General features: G+C 34.6%; 2 protein-coding genes across 5 annotated transcripts; both read left to right on the top strand.

Annotated features, from left to right (window-relative positions):
* The first annotated feature begins 539 nt into the window (after positions 1 to 539).
* On the top strand, positions 540 to 2,748 carry LOC111909167 (protein phosphatase 1 regulatory inhibitor subunit PPP1R8 homolog). The gene is made up of 2 exons (XM_023905269.3): positions 540 to 773; positions 1,217 to 2,748. Exon 2 carries the CDS (start codon positions 1,319 to 1,321, stop codon positions 2,531 to 2,533), a length of 1,215 nt encoding a protein of 404 aa, XP_023761037.1. The 5' UTR covers positions 540 to 773; positions 1,217 to 1,318; the 3' UTR covers positions 2,534 to 2,748.
* Positions 2,749 to 8,979: 6,231 nt separating this feature from the next.
* On the top strand, positions 8,980 to 11,960 carry LOC111907184 (BTB/POZ domain-containing protein At5g47800). 4 transcript variants are annotated; one of them, XM_042896526.2, is made up of 5 exons: positions 8,980 to 9,292; positions 9,702 to 9,777; positions 9,872 to 9,941; positions 10,048 to 11,172; positions 11,256 to 11,960. In XM_042896526.2, the coding sequence occupies exons 2-5, from the start codon at positions 9,719 to 9,721 to the stop codon at positions 11,727 to 11,729; spliced, it is 1,728 nt and encodes a 575-aa protein (XP_042752460.1). In that variant the 5' UTR covers positions 8,980 to 9,292; positions 9,702 to 9,718; the 3' UTR covers positions 11,730 to 11,960. The 4 variants fall into 4 exon arrangements, with proteins under 4 accessions (XP_042752460.1, XP_023759609.1, XP_023759024.1 ...); XM_023903841.3 differs by having other exon boundaries at positions 8,981 to 9,482; positions 10,054 to 11,172; XM_023903256.3 differs by having other exon boundaries at positions 8,981 to 9,482.
* The last annotated feature ends 4,833 nt before the right edge of the window (positions 11,961 to 16,793 follow it).

Raw genomic sequence — 16,793 nt, 5'->3', positions numbered from 1 at the left:
TACATTTAATTAGACATTTAATGAAATTAATAATCATTTAATCCACTTGTCAACATTTATTATAATAAATGAATGTTTTTTTGTCACATGTCCTTTTCTCCTTCATTTGGACACATGTCATTTTTTAACATTTTTAAATTTTATATTTTTCACTTGTCATTTTATTGTATTTTTCATTTTATTAAATTAAAATTACATATTTAATATGTAAGGTAATATATATGTAAGATATTTATTAGAAATGGTTTATATATGTAATGTATCTAATACATTAAAGTCTCTTTAATTTTAATAATTCAAAAGATTCTTCATTTTTCTTATAAATTCTAACTTTTCAAATTATTAATATTTCCTATTTAATTTTTTTAAATAAACTCATGTAATACATGGGTCTAACACCTAGTTTAATATGATAAGAAGAAAAATATAAAAATATAATAGAAAGATATTTAATTTTTCTTTCGTTAACAGTGGTTTTAGTCAACAACTCTAATGTAAAAGGTTTCCTTACCGAAACATACGGGTTGCGGGTTGCTTTGTGCATATGGAGTGTGGGTTGTGGGTATTCCGTTAGAAAGCCCGGGTTACAATCTCCCGTGGATTTTCGATAATCGAAACCCCTTTTTTCTCTCACTCCGTTCCTCACAGACTACAATCTCCCATGGAATTTTCGATAATCAATCATTACTTGTACCAGAAATCGCTCCTGAGGATACCTTAAATCTGTGTATGTATGAATGCAAACCTTTCACGCGTGTCTCCAAATTTCACAGGTAACTTCAAAGCTGCTTGCCCTTCTCCATTAGGTTTTCTAAACCTTAAATCATATCGCTTTATCTGGATTCAATTTGATATCATCTTATTCTACGGAGCCTTGGTCAAAGCTTCATATGGAAATCTGCTATCTTGCTTTTGCTCCTGATTGGAACCCTTGCAATTTATTGATTTATACCAACGGTAGCAAAGCTTCATAACATAAATGCAAGACAATACGATATATCCCTTTTTTTATTCTATCTAATTGATTATCTGTTAATTAAACTTAAATAGAGTTTTATGGAATTTGATGTATGGAACCGGGGTTGAAGCTCTCAAGCTCATATAGTTTAAAACATTGAACCGATTCTGTTTCAATTCTGACTCCATAACCATAGGAAATCCAGTTCCATTCCTTCTTTGCTGTTGATCTAATGGATAATTTTCTATTTCAACATAGATTGTTCATTGGAAGTGGGAAGGAATCCTCCTCAGAGCTACATAAACAGATAAACTCCTGTTCTCTTTCCAAAAAACTTGTTCCAGAAGTTCAAAGAAAGCCATGTATGGCAGAACAGGTCTTGAACGTTTCAAAAAGGCACAAACTTTACAACCCTTTTCTGTAGCAAATTCAACACATAAACCAACTACACAATTACATTCCCATTCTGATATTCACAATCACCAAACCCAGAACCAAAATCACCAACAAGTTTCTCAAAAATCTGCAAACAATGATGCAGAGCAGATTGCCACCACTCCACAGCACGTAACACAAGTTGGAGGTGGACAATCCACTTGGCAACCTCCCGATTGGGCTATTGAACCTCGCTCTGGTGTTTACTACCTTGATGTTTTAAAAGATGGTGAAGTTCTTGACAGGATAAATCTTGATAAAAGAAGACACATTTTTGGGAGACAGCTTCACACATGTGATTTTGTTCTTGATCATCAATCAGTCTCCCGCCAACATGCTGCTGTTGTCCCTCATAAAAATGGAAGTGTGTATGTAATTGATCTAGGATCTGCACATGGCACATTTGTTGCAAATGAACGATTGACAAAAGAATCTCCTGTTGAACTCGAGGTGGGACAATCTTTACGCTTTGCTGCTTCAACTAGGGTTTATATCTTGAAAAAAGACAATAAAGCTCTTTTCCCTCCTCCATTACCTACAGAAGTTAGCCTCCCCCCACCCCCTAATCCTTCAGATGAAGAAGCTGTATTAGCTTACAACACATTTGTAAACCGTTACAATCTGTCTAAATCTGAAGTAGTATCTACATCTGTCAGTCGAGAAACAGAAAGAGAAAGACCTGTCAAGAGAACCAAAAGGGCAAAAGTGTCATTTAGAGATCAAGTTGGGGGTGAGCTTGTTGAAGTTGTGGGTGTGTCTGATGGTGTAGATGTGGAAACAGAGCCAGGTCCAATGGGTGTTAAAGAAGGTAGTAGTCTTGTTGGGAAGTATGAATCACTTGTACAAACAACAATAATACCTAAAGGGAAGGAATCTTTATCCATAAAAGAAGTTAGTGTTAATGTTTCCTCAAAAGGTGTTACTGATAAATTACAAGAAGTGTTGAATAAAGTTAAAGCTCCTCCAAAAGGTGGGATTTATGATGATCTTTATGGAGAATCACTCTCTAGCAAAGTGGGTTCTTCCTGGGCATATTCTTCTGGAATTAAAGATGATGAAAATAAGGCTCCTGCTCCTGGTGCTGTAACTGTAAAGGGTAATATTGGAAATGATGATAGTGATGATGATCTGTTCGGGTAGCTAAGATAAGTAGATGAAGCTTTTGGATGGTTACAATCTATTTTGCAAAAATACACAGGTACTTAGCCCTATTGTGAATTGACATTTGTATTTTAATGTACTACATTATTATTTTTGTACTGGACCTGGAATTTGATTACTACCCTTGGATGTGGGTTTGAATCTTTCTTGTTGAGATGAAATGAAAAAAGATAGACGTTTGGTAGCTCAAACAATGCTTGGTGCCTTGGTCATTATTTTCTTACTTGCTTATTGTGTTCATGCTTTTTCAAATTATCGATAGTTATTGTTGGTGATTATAGTGTTATCAATATATTTTAGTGTAATTATTATTAATTTTGAGATAGGTTGAGTTTCTATTTACTCACCGAGACTAAAGGTGCGTGGTGCACATTCGGAGTGATAAATGTGAACTCGGGAATACAGGGGTCCGGGGCAGCGCCCCGGGCCAAGGGGCAGCGACCCTTACAGTCCAAGTGCAAAGCCCCTGGTGTTGGTTGTGATTTGTGACATCATTGTGATGCAAGAATCGGTCGTATAACCAACCATTTTGATGCCATTTTGTATATAACCAAACTTCCAGCCGTCATCTTCCTTCTATAAATGGAGGATGGATATTCCATGAAAGGGTTAAACACTTTTGATACCTAAAATTGATTATGTGAACCTATTTATCTCTCAAGAACGCAAAGCAACAAAGTATTTTCTATGTTTTGAATTTGAAAGTGGTCTGGCTTCTAAATTGTCATTCTTGGATTATCCAAAATCAAATCTTATGATTCCCCAAGCCAAAGGGTCGAAATCATAGATTTGAAAAGTGATTACAATCACGATTCTAGAATTATCCAAGTTTATATTTATATTTTTTAACCAAAAATCTAACAATTATTTTGAAATTTAGTTTAGTTTGTTGAAGGTTCAAAGATGAAAGCATTTATTGCTTACAAATGGATTCCATGATCGTTCATCATGACCCTAGAGATAGAACTCTATGTCATCCTAGAATTCCTCCTTCCAAGTTTAGATCATCATGAACCTTTGCATACATGAAATTTATGAATAAAAAGCATGTTATATGTAGACATGTAATTGCATGCATGACATTTATAAATAAAGATTACGTTATATTTGTAAATGTATGTTGAATGATTTATCTAAGCAATATTATATTATGAATATTGAAAGGTGCATGAATAAGTGTTTATAATTATATACATGCTTGTTCTAAGGTTGTTCAAGAAATTGTCTTTTCTCTGATAATTATTTGTTTAGGTTCCAACCCCGTAAACAACACCCATCTTCTCGATCTTCTACAAAGTCCAAATACAAAGTTTTTGTTGACATAGTAGCCAAACTTACTCAGCTCCAAGCTCTTCTTTGTGAACTTGTCGCACATACACCTTAAACTCCTATTTTATGGTGTGACCACCCACCTTTCTACTAATCATGTTTTACATGCTCGTACAAAGCACGCGGAAGTTGATTTTCACTTTGATAAGAAAAATGTTAAGGAAATTCTTTGCGTACAATTTATATAATACAAACTAGAAAAGATTCCCCGGTGTTGTCGGGACGGAAGGTATTGCTTTTTAAAGTAAAATAGCATGTTAAATTGTATTGAGATAATTTAGTAAAGGAAGATAAACAATGTCATCCTAGAAAATATAGACGGTTGCTTTTTGTCCGTTAATGTGAAGGTAATTTGGTCTTTTCAGGTAGTAGGGACTGAATTTGTCACCATGAGTAAACCATAGGGACCAATCGTGTAATTTTGGCGGTGGTGGTGGTGATGGCAGATGGTGGGTGGGTTTATGGTATTTGGTGGGTACTTTCTAATAAATAAAACATTAATTTAAAATCAAAAAAAGAATGTTAAATATGGTAAACCACAGGAACCAATCGTGTAATTTTGTCTAACAATAATAATAATAATAATAATAATAATAATGAGGGACCATTTCTGCCAAAAGACTAAATACTAAAAGGTGAGGGTTGTGAAAAATTCAAATCAAAGTGAAAAGGTTGTTTGTGAACAAAAGCATAAAGGTGAAGGGTCAATGTTATAACTTGGATGTGAAGGGTCAATGTTATAACTTGGATGTCACTTTACTGAAAAATCTTTCATAACTTTAATATATATATATATATATATATATATATATATATATATATATATATATATATATATATATATATATATATATATATATATATATATATATATATATATATATATATATTATTGGTCTTTCAACATCCTTTGCATGTGGTGGTATATTACGCTATATGTGATAATTGTAATTATTACAGGTCTAAAAGGGTACTTAAGTGCATATCTATATTTATATATAAGGACCATTGTAACTTATTAATAATACAGAATCAAATACAATATATACTACATATTTTCTTGCATGACCAAGGTTTTGAAAACCGGACCGGAGACCGAACCGGTCGTCTTACTGGTTCGATGGTTCAAGTGGTCCAACTGGTCGGACCGGTCTCAAAAACCGGAAAAACCGGATGATGTCATAATTATATAAAAAATACAAAAAATGAAAAAAATAAATATTTTTTAAAATTTCCGGTTTTGACCGGTTTTACCGGTTCAACCGGACCGGTTTTTACCGGTTCGACCGGTTTTTACCGGTTTTCACTGGTTCAAACAAATGCCGGTTTTTTGACCTATATGAACCGGATCTGGGACCAGTTCCCGGTTGAACCGGCCGGTCCGGTCCGGTTTTCAAAACATGGTGCATGACACCTTCTAAATCATGCGTTCCAAAAAACCTCCAAAAACGTGTCGCGCATGGGTAAGATGTGTCGCATCCTTACCCTCTTTTGAATGGATTTTTGACTTATTCCAACAAGTCAAAGCTCAGACTTCCAGGTCCTTAACAATGTATTAATGGATAAAGTTTCGACCATTATCCATTAAGACATCCATGTCAAGCAGTGTCTAAACTTTATCACTACAAAATGACTTAAAGGACCAACCAAGTTACATGGCTTAAAGGATATGTACAAAATATCAACTTTCTAAGTCCAAAAGGTCCATTGAGCATTCCTAGGTGCTCAAAATGAGCTGGAGTCATCTAACTCCAAAGTCATAATCGAAATGGACAAAAAATGGACAAATATGACCAATAACAAGATCTAGCAATCAAAATAGCAAATTAGGAATTTTATACTCATAAAGGTCAAAAAAAAAATGAAGTAACTTTGTTGGATCCAAGCGTGAACCTTCCTTCAAAGATACTAGGAGAGCTTCTTGATCTTCAAGCTTCACTCAAGAATGGGAAAATAAGTTCACAAATCAACCACAAGCTCAAAATTGAGAGAGGGGGGGGGGGGTTCTGAGAAATCGCTCAAAGGGTCATGGAGGCTAAGAATGGTCAAAACCTAGGGGTTAATGATACTTAAATAGCCTCTCAAACCCTAAAAAGACGTTCAACGCATGGGTCAGGGCTTGACGCACCTATTAAAAGGTGCCCCGCGTCTTTTACGATAAATTTCAGATTCTCAGTTTTTAGATTTTAGTGAACAAGAAAAATAAAATTAGATTATAGTACATACCGGGAATAAGGATGTTACATATAGTTTTGTTTTTCAAATATAGTCATCCTGGTGTTTGGCTTTCAGATTTTCATATGCGTTTTTCATTTGTTTTTAGTCAAATTCATGCTAAATTTTTCCTTAAGAACTCTTCCTAGCTTGATCCATGAATCTTTATACAAATTTAGTCCATTTCTACCCATATATTTTATTTCTTCAATGCAAGTTTCCAATAAGCATTTTAGATGGTCATTTGACCATTGTTATTTCTCTCCCATTTCTAATAACCAAAAAAACATATGCAAATCAGATTTTAAAGCAAGCATAACCTTATAAGATTTGACGAAACATACAAATCAGGTTTCTAATAAGAATTTCAGATTTTATAGCAAGCATAACTTGATTTCATATCATACACATAAAAAAAGACATTTAAAAAAAACATAAACATCTTTAGTTCATATTTCCAGCACTTAATTTTATATTTTCATCAAGAAAATGCTTGACTTCAACAATGTTATGGGATTTACATCAATATATATTGATTTTCAACAACATTCAACAAGAAATTTAAGCAAGAAATGCTATTTTCAGCAATGTTTTGGATTTCCAGCAACATCAAAAAGCAACTAATGATTATCAACACATTCATAAACAAATTTAAGCAATAAGGAGTGTTTTCAGTAGGATTAAACACCAAATTTCAATAAAATAGAGAGTTTTTTTAGCAACAATAACCTTTAATTTCATATTAGAACAAGAAAAAAAATCAAAAACAAGAGATGCAAACATATTTTTGTTTTTAGGGGAAAATCTGGTAGTTCTAGGGACGTCTAGTTTGACCGTTTGGGTACGTCTAGCCTTGACGGTTGCGTCACGAGGAGTAGACGAGAGGTTAATGAAGACCGATGGTGAACAGAGTCGTCAACAGTGAGGAGGCGTCGATGGATGTCGACGACGACTATGGATGTCTTCTAGCCGACAACAGTTGTAGATTGCCACCAGGACAACACCGACAGGGAGAGGAGGAAGATGATTGGTGAAGGAGGGAGACGTTGAATGATGAGAATGAACTATGGAGGTGCCCATATGTGGAGAGAAACATATGAGTGTTTTTTTTAGGTTCTGAATAAAACTTGCAGACCTTAGAAGACTTATGGTCGGGTCTATCCCATGAAGACCTCGTGCAGATATTTTTATATCTACATACTTCTAAAAAACAAACACATTGCAAGCCCTTATATATGTGTGTCGTCTGTGCGGTGCATATAGAAGAAGTCACGTAGACTTCCAGACAAAAAACAAATAACCCGTAAGTCAACTAAGGTCAAATGCTAGTTTTTTCAACATTTATATTTTTAGTCCTTCACGATATATTATTAATTTTCACCAATATTAATCCTCCAATTTATTTGTAATAACTTATTTTACTTTCATAACTTTATTTATTTAATTAATTTTAATATTTTATTTAATTATTTACTTTGATTTATTTTATTTCTATTTTACTTATTTGATTTTTTCTTACATTCAAATTTGTACTTCCCAAAAGAATTTATATACCTTAACAAGATGCTATTTTTGAACAAAAGATACAGTGGGCTACCCGGTGCTCAGCCCTCCCCCTCCTCTCCCCCCTCCCCCCCCCCGCCCCCCCAATCCTCTATCCATATATCCATATATGCTTTTAATAAGCCCACAATAGTTAACTAAGTCGTTTTAGAGCAAATCTCTGAATTAGAGTTTTTATTTTGTATAATCAAATTTCCATAATTAGTCTTTTTATATTTTCTGCTTACCGTATCTCTAAGTAAATTTGTTATGTCTATTTCATATTTTATTCTACTATTACTAAAATGTTGCAAATATTTTTTGGTATGTACATACATATCATAATTCTTTTAGATTCACACCTTATTTAAAAATATGTTCTTATAGGTGAAATAATAATAAAAACGTTGTATTTTTTATAGATTATTTTTTCTTGTCATTTTTTTTTTCAAAATTAAAACCTTTATTATAGTATTCGAAGATAAAATATACTTTAATATATTATTGCGATACACATTAAAAATTTGTGGCTTCGCCCCGGAAAAGATATTCACCATGTGAAGCTACTTCTGAAAAAAGAGAGCCATCAATGTATAGCAATTTGGGCAGAAGTGAAATACATTTATAATATTAATAGTTTTGCATTTTTTTAGTTCAAATATGATGGCCTGAAAATATTCACTTGACACCAATAATTACAAGTCAAGTTTATAGGAAACCAAATGGGTTTAGCTAGGCATGCAGGCTGTAATAATAACAAAGTTATGACTTGATTATATGATGATCATTACCATCATCATGACGATCATCTTCCATGCCACCTCATGAAAACTCTCTTTAGCTTTTTTTAATACTCTCTTCCCTACTTTAATGGGCTAAAAGGAAAGGCATTTGAGATAACAAAAGGGAATCCTGGATTTACTTCATATAAAAGCTATAACTTTGATCTAATTATATATCACCCGTTCATACTCGCAATGAAAAGATTTAAACAAATTGACTAGCGAACAGATTTAAATTGAATGGTAGAGCAGAGAAGAGCATGCATGCATGCATGTACATGTGGATCGAAATGTTGGGCAAGTCTGTCTCCAAAAGAGTCTTATATTCCATTCATAAGTAATTACCAACAAACCAATCCCATCCTCGACATCTTTTCGACATCTTTTCTGTTGGTTGATAGAACGAATAAAATTATGCATCTAACGGTGTGAAAACCAGACAGGTGGCCGACATCCAACCAATAAAATCCTTCAAGGGGCATGACTCATGAGTGATATATATTTTCATGTCAATGAAGAAAGCTAGTGGGAGAAATCATGATGAGGATTGCATAGAAAAAATCTTTTCTTGCTTCCTTTTGATAATCTTCTAATTTCTCTCACCTCTCTTTTCCCCACTTTCATGTCTCTGTCAGACTTACACTCTCTCTTTTCTTACATTATTCGTTGACTAAAACCATTCCTTTCTACCAACGGAGGTGAGATATTGATTCAACTTCCAATATTTATCAGCTGTCACAAGACCACTAACAACAATCAATGCAAGCTCCTGTTTTTATGGTCATCATTACATGCAGAAATCTCTCATGAACGCATCATCAACTACAAATTTCTGCGTGTATGGCTTAATGGCCACAACTCCTTGTAAAAGGTGAAGATAAAGCTGAGTAGTTCATATATGTAAACAATATATACCTCAAAGTGGTTGACGCCAGCACTACTGTACGTTTGTTTCGTGGAGCTTCCATGGATGACTAAATTTGCAGCCTTTCGGACCATAAAAGTTTGCTTCTTGATTGCAACCAACCAATTATACCCTTAATTAAGTTTTTTTTTTCCAGGTGAACATCATTCTTTCATATTTCCAAAAAGAAAAGAAGTTGTAAATCAAACTGATGATTACATGTTTTCATGTTCATTATTAGCCAGTTGTCAATTAGGAATCTCAGCTGGATATATACATATATATGCTAGACTGACTTTTTATATAATTTATCATTTAACCAGAACCCTGATCAAGAGCTAGCTTATACTGATCTATATCTATAATATATTTACAGAAATATCAAGAGCAAAGATGAAGTTTATGCGACTTGGGACAAGGCCAGACAACTTTTATACAGAAGAAGCCATCCGGTAATGAATATTTAGCAGCACCAATATTCAATATACATGACTATTCTAATATTATTGTTCTTCAAGTATATATCTGATGTTTAACAAACTGCAGGACTGTAGTTTCAGACTTACCAAGTGATCTAACCATACGTGTCAACAACATCACCTATCTTCTCCATAAGGTACGATCTATTAATTAAATGCATATATATTTATGTATACATCAGTAGTTTAGTAGTCTTTTTATAATATAACAGAAAATTACATGGAATATTGTTGTATCCCTAGTTGCAGTTTCCACTTGTTCCAAAGTGTGGCCTCTTACAGAGACTTTGCTCTAATAGGGGGGATTCCAGCAGATTGACACTGGAGCTTCATGATATCCCTGGAGGTGAAGATGCTTTTGAGCTGTGCGCTAAGTTTTGCTATGGGATCACTATTGATCTCAGTGCCCATAACTTTGTGTCAGCAATATGCGCTGCTAAGTTCCTGCAGATGACAGAATCTATTGAGAAAGGAAACTTTGTCTCAAAGCTAGAGATGTTCTTCCATTCATGCATCCTTGAAGGGTGGAAAGATTCAATTGTGACACTGCAAACAACTGGAAAGCTGCCTGAATGGTCTGAAAATCTTGGGATTATCAGAAAATGCATGGATTCTATTGTCGAGAAAATACTCACTCCACCCACCAAGGTTAGATGGTCATACACTTACACGAGAGATGGATATGCAAAAAAGAAGCATCATCAATCGGCACCTAAAGATTGGTGGACAGAAGATATAGCAAATCTTGATATAGACCTATTCAGATGCGTACTTAATACGGTGAAATTAACTAACATGTTGCCACCACAACTTATTGGTGAATCTTTGCATGTTTATGCATCACTTTGGCTTACAAGGAGTACACCCGACCCTGAAACCTCAGTAGAATCTTCAAGCAAAAAAAGACTACTTGAGACTATCATCAGCATGATTCCAGAAGATAGAGGATCTGTTTCGGTTGGATTCCTGTTGAAACTTCTTAATTTAGCAAGTATTTTAAAGGCATCACCAGTGATCAAGACACAACTTATTAAGCAATCCAGTTTGCAATTAGAGGATGCGACACCAAGCGATCTGTTGTTACTTTCATCAGGATCTTCTGATGATAATAATAATAATAATCGCATCCATGATATTGACTTGGTTAAAGCTGTTGTGGAAAGTTTTATAATGCGATGGAGACGAAAATCTTATTCTAGACAAGATTTGATTATAAAAGTTGGAGAACTTATCGACTCTTATCTTCAAATAGTTGCAAGGGATGTGAATATGCCAGTACAGAAAGTACTGTCGCTTGCAAAAGCTTTACCTGAATTTGCTCGCCCTGAGCATGACAATCTGTACAAAGCAATCGACATCTATCTACAGGTATGAATAGAATGAAAAAAAAAATCATGACCACTTTTGTTTCTTGACTAGATAATTTTGAATGATGATGAACATATATACAGGAACATCCTCAAACGAGCAAGGAAGAGAAGAAGCAGCTCTGCAGTATTATAGACTGCCAAAAACTGTCCCCAGGAGTTTGTGCTCACGTTGTGAAGAACGAAAGGCTTCCAGTGAGAACGGTGATGCAAGTCCTCTTCTTTGAGCAAGAGAGAAGTGGAAGCAAGGCAACAAGGAGACAAGATTTTCAACATTCTGAAACACAATCCAAAACTCAACAATATGACAGACGAAAAACAAATTCTGAGGATCACCTAAAAAGTTTACAATTAGGCTCCAGTGATGCTATAAGAAGTAAGACTCCTGATAGCACAAGACAAAAATCTGAACCAGAATCGAAGCACAAGTCAAGGAGGACAAAGGTTGTGGGAATGGGATCCCAGATAGTAGAGGAAGGAAGTAAACTGGATTCAAGGAAGACAGGGATACAAACAAGTAGATCAGGTGATGGTGATAATAAAGGCAGACAGAGGTAGAAGATCGACACCTCCGACAATTAGTTCTTACCAAACCCCAAGGCCATGCATAAAACCAACCTTAATTTCTTAATATTCCATATATGATAATATGAAAAAGCCAAATGGTGGAGGATTTAAAATCAGTGGAGTTATGTATTGGTATATGGAATTCAGTATTGCTAGTTGCTAAAAAAATGAACATGTGATGGTTATTTTTCCATCTAAAACATGTTCAAACACATTAGTAGACTTTTCGTTTGTTTGATATAAATTTCATGGGAATGAACTAGTACCATATATACAAGATTATATGGTAATAGACATGACGTACTTTTAAAAAGAAATAACTTTGTTCCCCATTACTTTTGTACGACCTAAATATGTTTGAAATTTGGTATTAAATTGTGTATCCTTTGTATTCCAATATAGCGGTATATATACAAGGATTTCAAATCTTATGGGACTGATATCTACCAAATAAATATCAAGATAATCATAAATGTAGTTTGATTAATATGCATCTGTAGTTTGAGCGGGAGGGGGTTAAACGCTCAACCAAGCATTGATATCGAGGAAGAACTTATGGTGGTAGACCTTTGGTGAATATGTTAATATATTGGTAGGAGGAAGGAATGTGGTGCGTGCATACCAATGGTGGAGACAGAACTAAAGGTAATAGGGGTCCATTTTATTAGTTAATATAATAAAAATTAAAATTAAACTAACCCTTTAAACTAATATATTAAACTGTTCATGTCAATGACAAAGAAAGAAGGGTGAATTTGGGTAGAAAAAAAAAAGGAAAGAGCTAAGAAAGCGTGACTATCTGGTCTCAAAAATACAAAACCCTCTTATAAAAAAAAAAAAAATAACGTGTGTATATATGCTCGAACCAATTTTCAAGTGGGGTGCATGCAACTTCTATTTATACATGTCTCTGCCACTGGCGCATACCTGCCTCCGTCATTGGCACATACGAACCTGACTGAAAGCAACTTTTTCTCGAACAAAATGGATGTTCATCACGTTATGTTTTGTTTGTTGATGTTAGATGGGGTTGCCTGACAGATAAACAGGTAAACGGCGGACAAATTGTTGTAATAAACAAGAGTGGCCTAGCATAGAAGGTAGTGGAGTTTGGGAAGGGTATGAGGCCAACACATTTTCACAGTGTTGTTTGCAATGTTGTAATATTCTACATTAGCACTCAAGTATGAGAGATTATGTTGTCGTTGGTATATCAATAAACAAGATTGTCTCCCCCAAAAAGATACAAGATAATAGAGGAGGTTGATTTTATGGTATCATGGCATCCGCCCCGATTAACAATTGTATAAGAAATGACATAAGTATGAGTTTATGGGTACATATGGAGTTTGTAGTGGATTGTACATTTAAGGTATATAATGATGTATTTTAAGGTGGTACAGTGTGATAGTGTGATTCAGTGAGAGAATGCATGAACAAACATATTTGTTAATGAGTATATATAATTTCTGGTTGACTAAATGTGAGGTACAGTAGTCCCCCAAATAAACTTGATGGAGAGAAGCATTTTTGAAAAGAGGTCTTGGTTTATTTGCATTGATATATGAACATGTTATTTGGAATTGTCAGCAGTTAAGATGCCAAAAGATAGCTTAGAGGATCCCAAATCTGTAATCTCAAATTCTAATTTCGGATTGTATATGAGATTCGTCTTAAGTGTGCCTGAGGAAGCAATTGTCACAACTAGAAATTTTGTGTCTTGTAATCACTATACCTAAGTAAAATGTTGAATCAAAAACTTAAGAGCATGTGTGATACCTATTATTATGACATCAAAAACTTCAATCAAATACATCATACAAATACTACAAATAGTCAATAAGCAATTGGAAACCCTAGAAGTTCTTGTTTAGGTCTATTTTGGACTAGGACTTCCTTATTGGACTCAATGGACCAATAAGCTTCCAATTTGACTATCATGGGCTTAGAACCCTTAATTGGGCTCTAATTGGACCCACATTAATTTATTTCAACATTATGGGCCATATTGGGCCTAGAATGAAATAAATTAAGAGTTTTGAACCATGAATAACCTAAACTAGTCCAACAAAGTGTAAAAATCATATTATATTTCTTTTAGGTTAAAACTCATCCAACCTAACTTCTACATGGGCTAGAGGGCATAAAAGCCCAAATTTTCCTTTTCCTTCAAAATTCTCGGCCCAAGGCCCAAATCCAAGAAGAAATGAAGAAGGTTTGACTTTCATTGCCACCTCTTTATTCTCTCATGGATCTCCATGCACAAACACATGTTTCCATGCACATATCACTTCACTCACTTCTCTTTTCTCTCTTTCCTTTCCTTTGGCCGATAGTTTACATACACACACACACACATCTCACAAAAATCTCTCTAAATCACTCAAGACTTCTCTCTTCCTCTCCATTCAAAATCTCGAAATTTTTCTTGTGTTTCAAGAGGATTTTACAAGATAATCATCATCCTTTGGTAAGTTTTTCCATGTCTAAGTTACAAAACTCCCTTCTCATATAAGACCATTTATTCTAAACAAGTTTCTTTGGTGATCATACTCCTAGAAAACTCCATAAACTCGAGATCTTCATCAAGGGGAGCTAGGGCCAAAAATCACCAAGTTTTCTTCCATCTTTTCTTCAAAAACCGAAACTACACCCTAAGGTGAGCTTCATACTCCCTATTTTTCTGTTTTATAAGTTTTGTGGGGGGGGGGGAATACAAGTGAAAGTGTAGATCTATATGTGTTTTGTATGTCTTGTATGATTTCTATGCTTATATGTGTGTTTTTGTGTGTTTATGATGTTGGATCTAGCCATAAACTCCTAAAAATCGAGATATATTTATGTTAAATGATACTAGCATAAACTATATTATTACATACAAAGTATTCCAAGAAAAATTGCTAAGTGGCTTAATAACATCTCCTTTGGGCTAAAAACTCATTTTTTGGACACAAAATGTTAAAAAAATAAAGTTAAAGGGCCCAAAATGACATATTACGAATTCTGATGGATGAGAAGAGTCAAAACAGTTTCAATAAAGTATTTTCTGGAAATATACTCTTTTGGAGGGTTAAAAATATAAATTTGAAGCTTAATGGGCTAAAAATGACATTTTTGGCCCAATAGGGCCCAATATGCGAAATTTTCTGTTTTGAAGGGCCAAAACTGTGTTTTTCTGTAAAACAGTGGACTACTAGTGTCCCAAGTCCTCTTCTAAGGTTAAAAATGCTTTTCATAATTAAAAAGGACCAAAGTTGCAAAAATTTTCCAATTTGGGCCAAAAGTGTAAAATTGCGAAAAAGGAAGGTTTCAACCGAGAAAATTGTATTTTCAGGGACTAAAACTGTTTTCAACTAAAAATGTGCTGAAAAATATCAATTCCAATAAGTTTTGATGTTAAAATGCTAAGAAAAATAGTTTAAGGACTAAACCGGAAATTTATTTATGCAAAGGGTTGAAAAAGTAAAATTACAAAATAAAGAGGGGCTGAAAACAGAAAATTTTCAATGCTAATTCGATACATCCGTTGTGATCAAATATTGGCACTGCGACTACTGACGAATTACAATACACATCAACACCAAAAATCGTTATCTAACGAATTGATTCGGTCTCGAATCAATAACAAACCCGAAACTACTAACACGACGACAACTCGATTCGTATACGGAAAATTTGGGAATTCAATAAACACGTGAGAGTGCACAGACGTCGACGCACCATCTTTGGGCCCCAAAGTGTAAAATCTTGTTTGTTGGGCCTAGCTAGCCCAATGGCTTGATCTTTAGGCCCGAAGACTTCAACCTTACGAGTTGTTGAGTCTTACATGATCAAACACAACGTAAAAGGACTTTCAATGGCTTTTATACTATTGGTCCCCAAGGGTCCTTTGGTACTGCTAGTAAAATCGGTTATTAAAATGCGAGTCGGGTCAAGGGGCCTTCGCACTCTTTTTTTTCCAACCGACTAACGGAGTTATCGAGGTCTTCGTGCCCTCTTTCTCTTCGGATGTGGGACTACAAGAAGTCAGGGTGGTTGGATTACGTGAATAGTACGGACGACGCCTACGGGATCGTTAGTATAGTTGTAAACTGGTCGTTTGTGTAACGCGTGTTTATAGCAATTCACCATGCGCCATAATCCGACGTCGCCTGGAATCAATGACTTCACACGCCGCGATGGTTCTACAACTACATGGAATTCAAAGTATTAGGAAAACATCGGGTTTTCCTAGGGTTTTTCAATACATACAGTTTCAAAATGTACACAAGTTTAAGGAACACTTTTTACAACTATAGAAACAAACAAGCATACTTATGGATCTTCACAAACTTTTTCAGAAACTCTTTTCAGAAAATATCGGATTTTCTGGTGGTTTTCAAAATAATACAAAACGTTGCTTTTCAAATACCACTTATGAACTCACCAACATTTCATATGTTGACATTTTTCAAAATACTTGTATTCTCAGGTAACAAGTGAACCAAAGGAAAACGTACTCAGTGATGGCTTGTCGTTTGTTTATCTATGTACCGAACAATTTATTTTTGGGAATGTAATGCTAAAACATTGTACTCAGTGTAAACTTTATCAGTTGTTTTATATTAATGCATGGTGATGAATGATGTTATGTTTCATATATATTAAATGTTATGGTATTCAATTAAGTCACGGCAGCCCTCGGACGTTTCCGCCGTCTGGTTCGGGGGTGTGACAGCAATGATGTGATATTGTCGTGTCCCGTAAAGGATATGTGGTTTCATTACAATGTTGATAAACAAATGGAGAGTTGTCATTTTTTGTATTTGATATTCAAGAGATAATTTTCAAACCATTAGTATCAAGCTTATGATATTACTACCAATAATGTCACTTTATGCTACAATCACTACCCATAAGATCGGGAATTAAATGACCTACCATATTTTTGTGGCTTGGTGATGGTTTAGGTTCAATTGTGTTGAAAAAAAAGTGTGTTTGTCAACAAGTTCTCAAACATGGAAAAAACAATAGACTTAAGTAGTCTAACCAAAATACATCGGGTACAATTGTCTT

This window comes from Lactuca sativa, chromosome 7 (genome assembly GCF_002870075.4).
Source record: "Lactuca sativa cultivar Salinas chromosome 7, Lsat_Salinas_v11, whole genome shotgun sequence".
In the NCBI taxonomy this organism is placed as follows: domain Eukaryota; kingdom Viridiplantae; phylum Streptophyta; class Magnoliopsida; order Asterales; family Asteraceae; genus Lactuca; species Lactuca sativa.
Note: the sequence above shows the minus strand (reverse complement) of the source record. Positions and strands in the feature narration are given on the sequence as shown.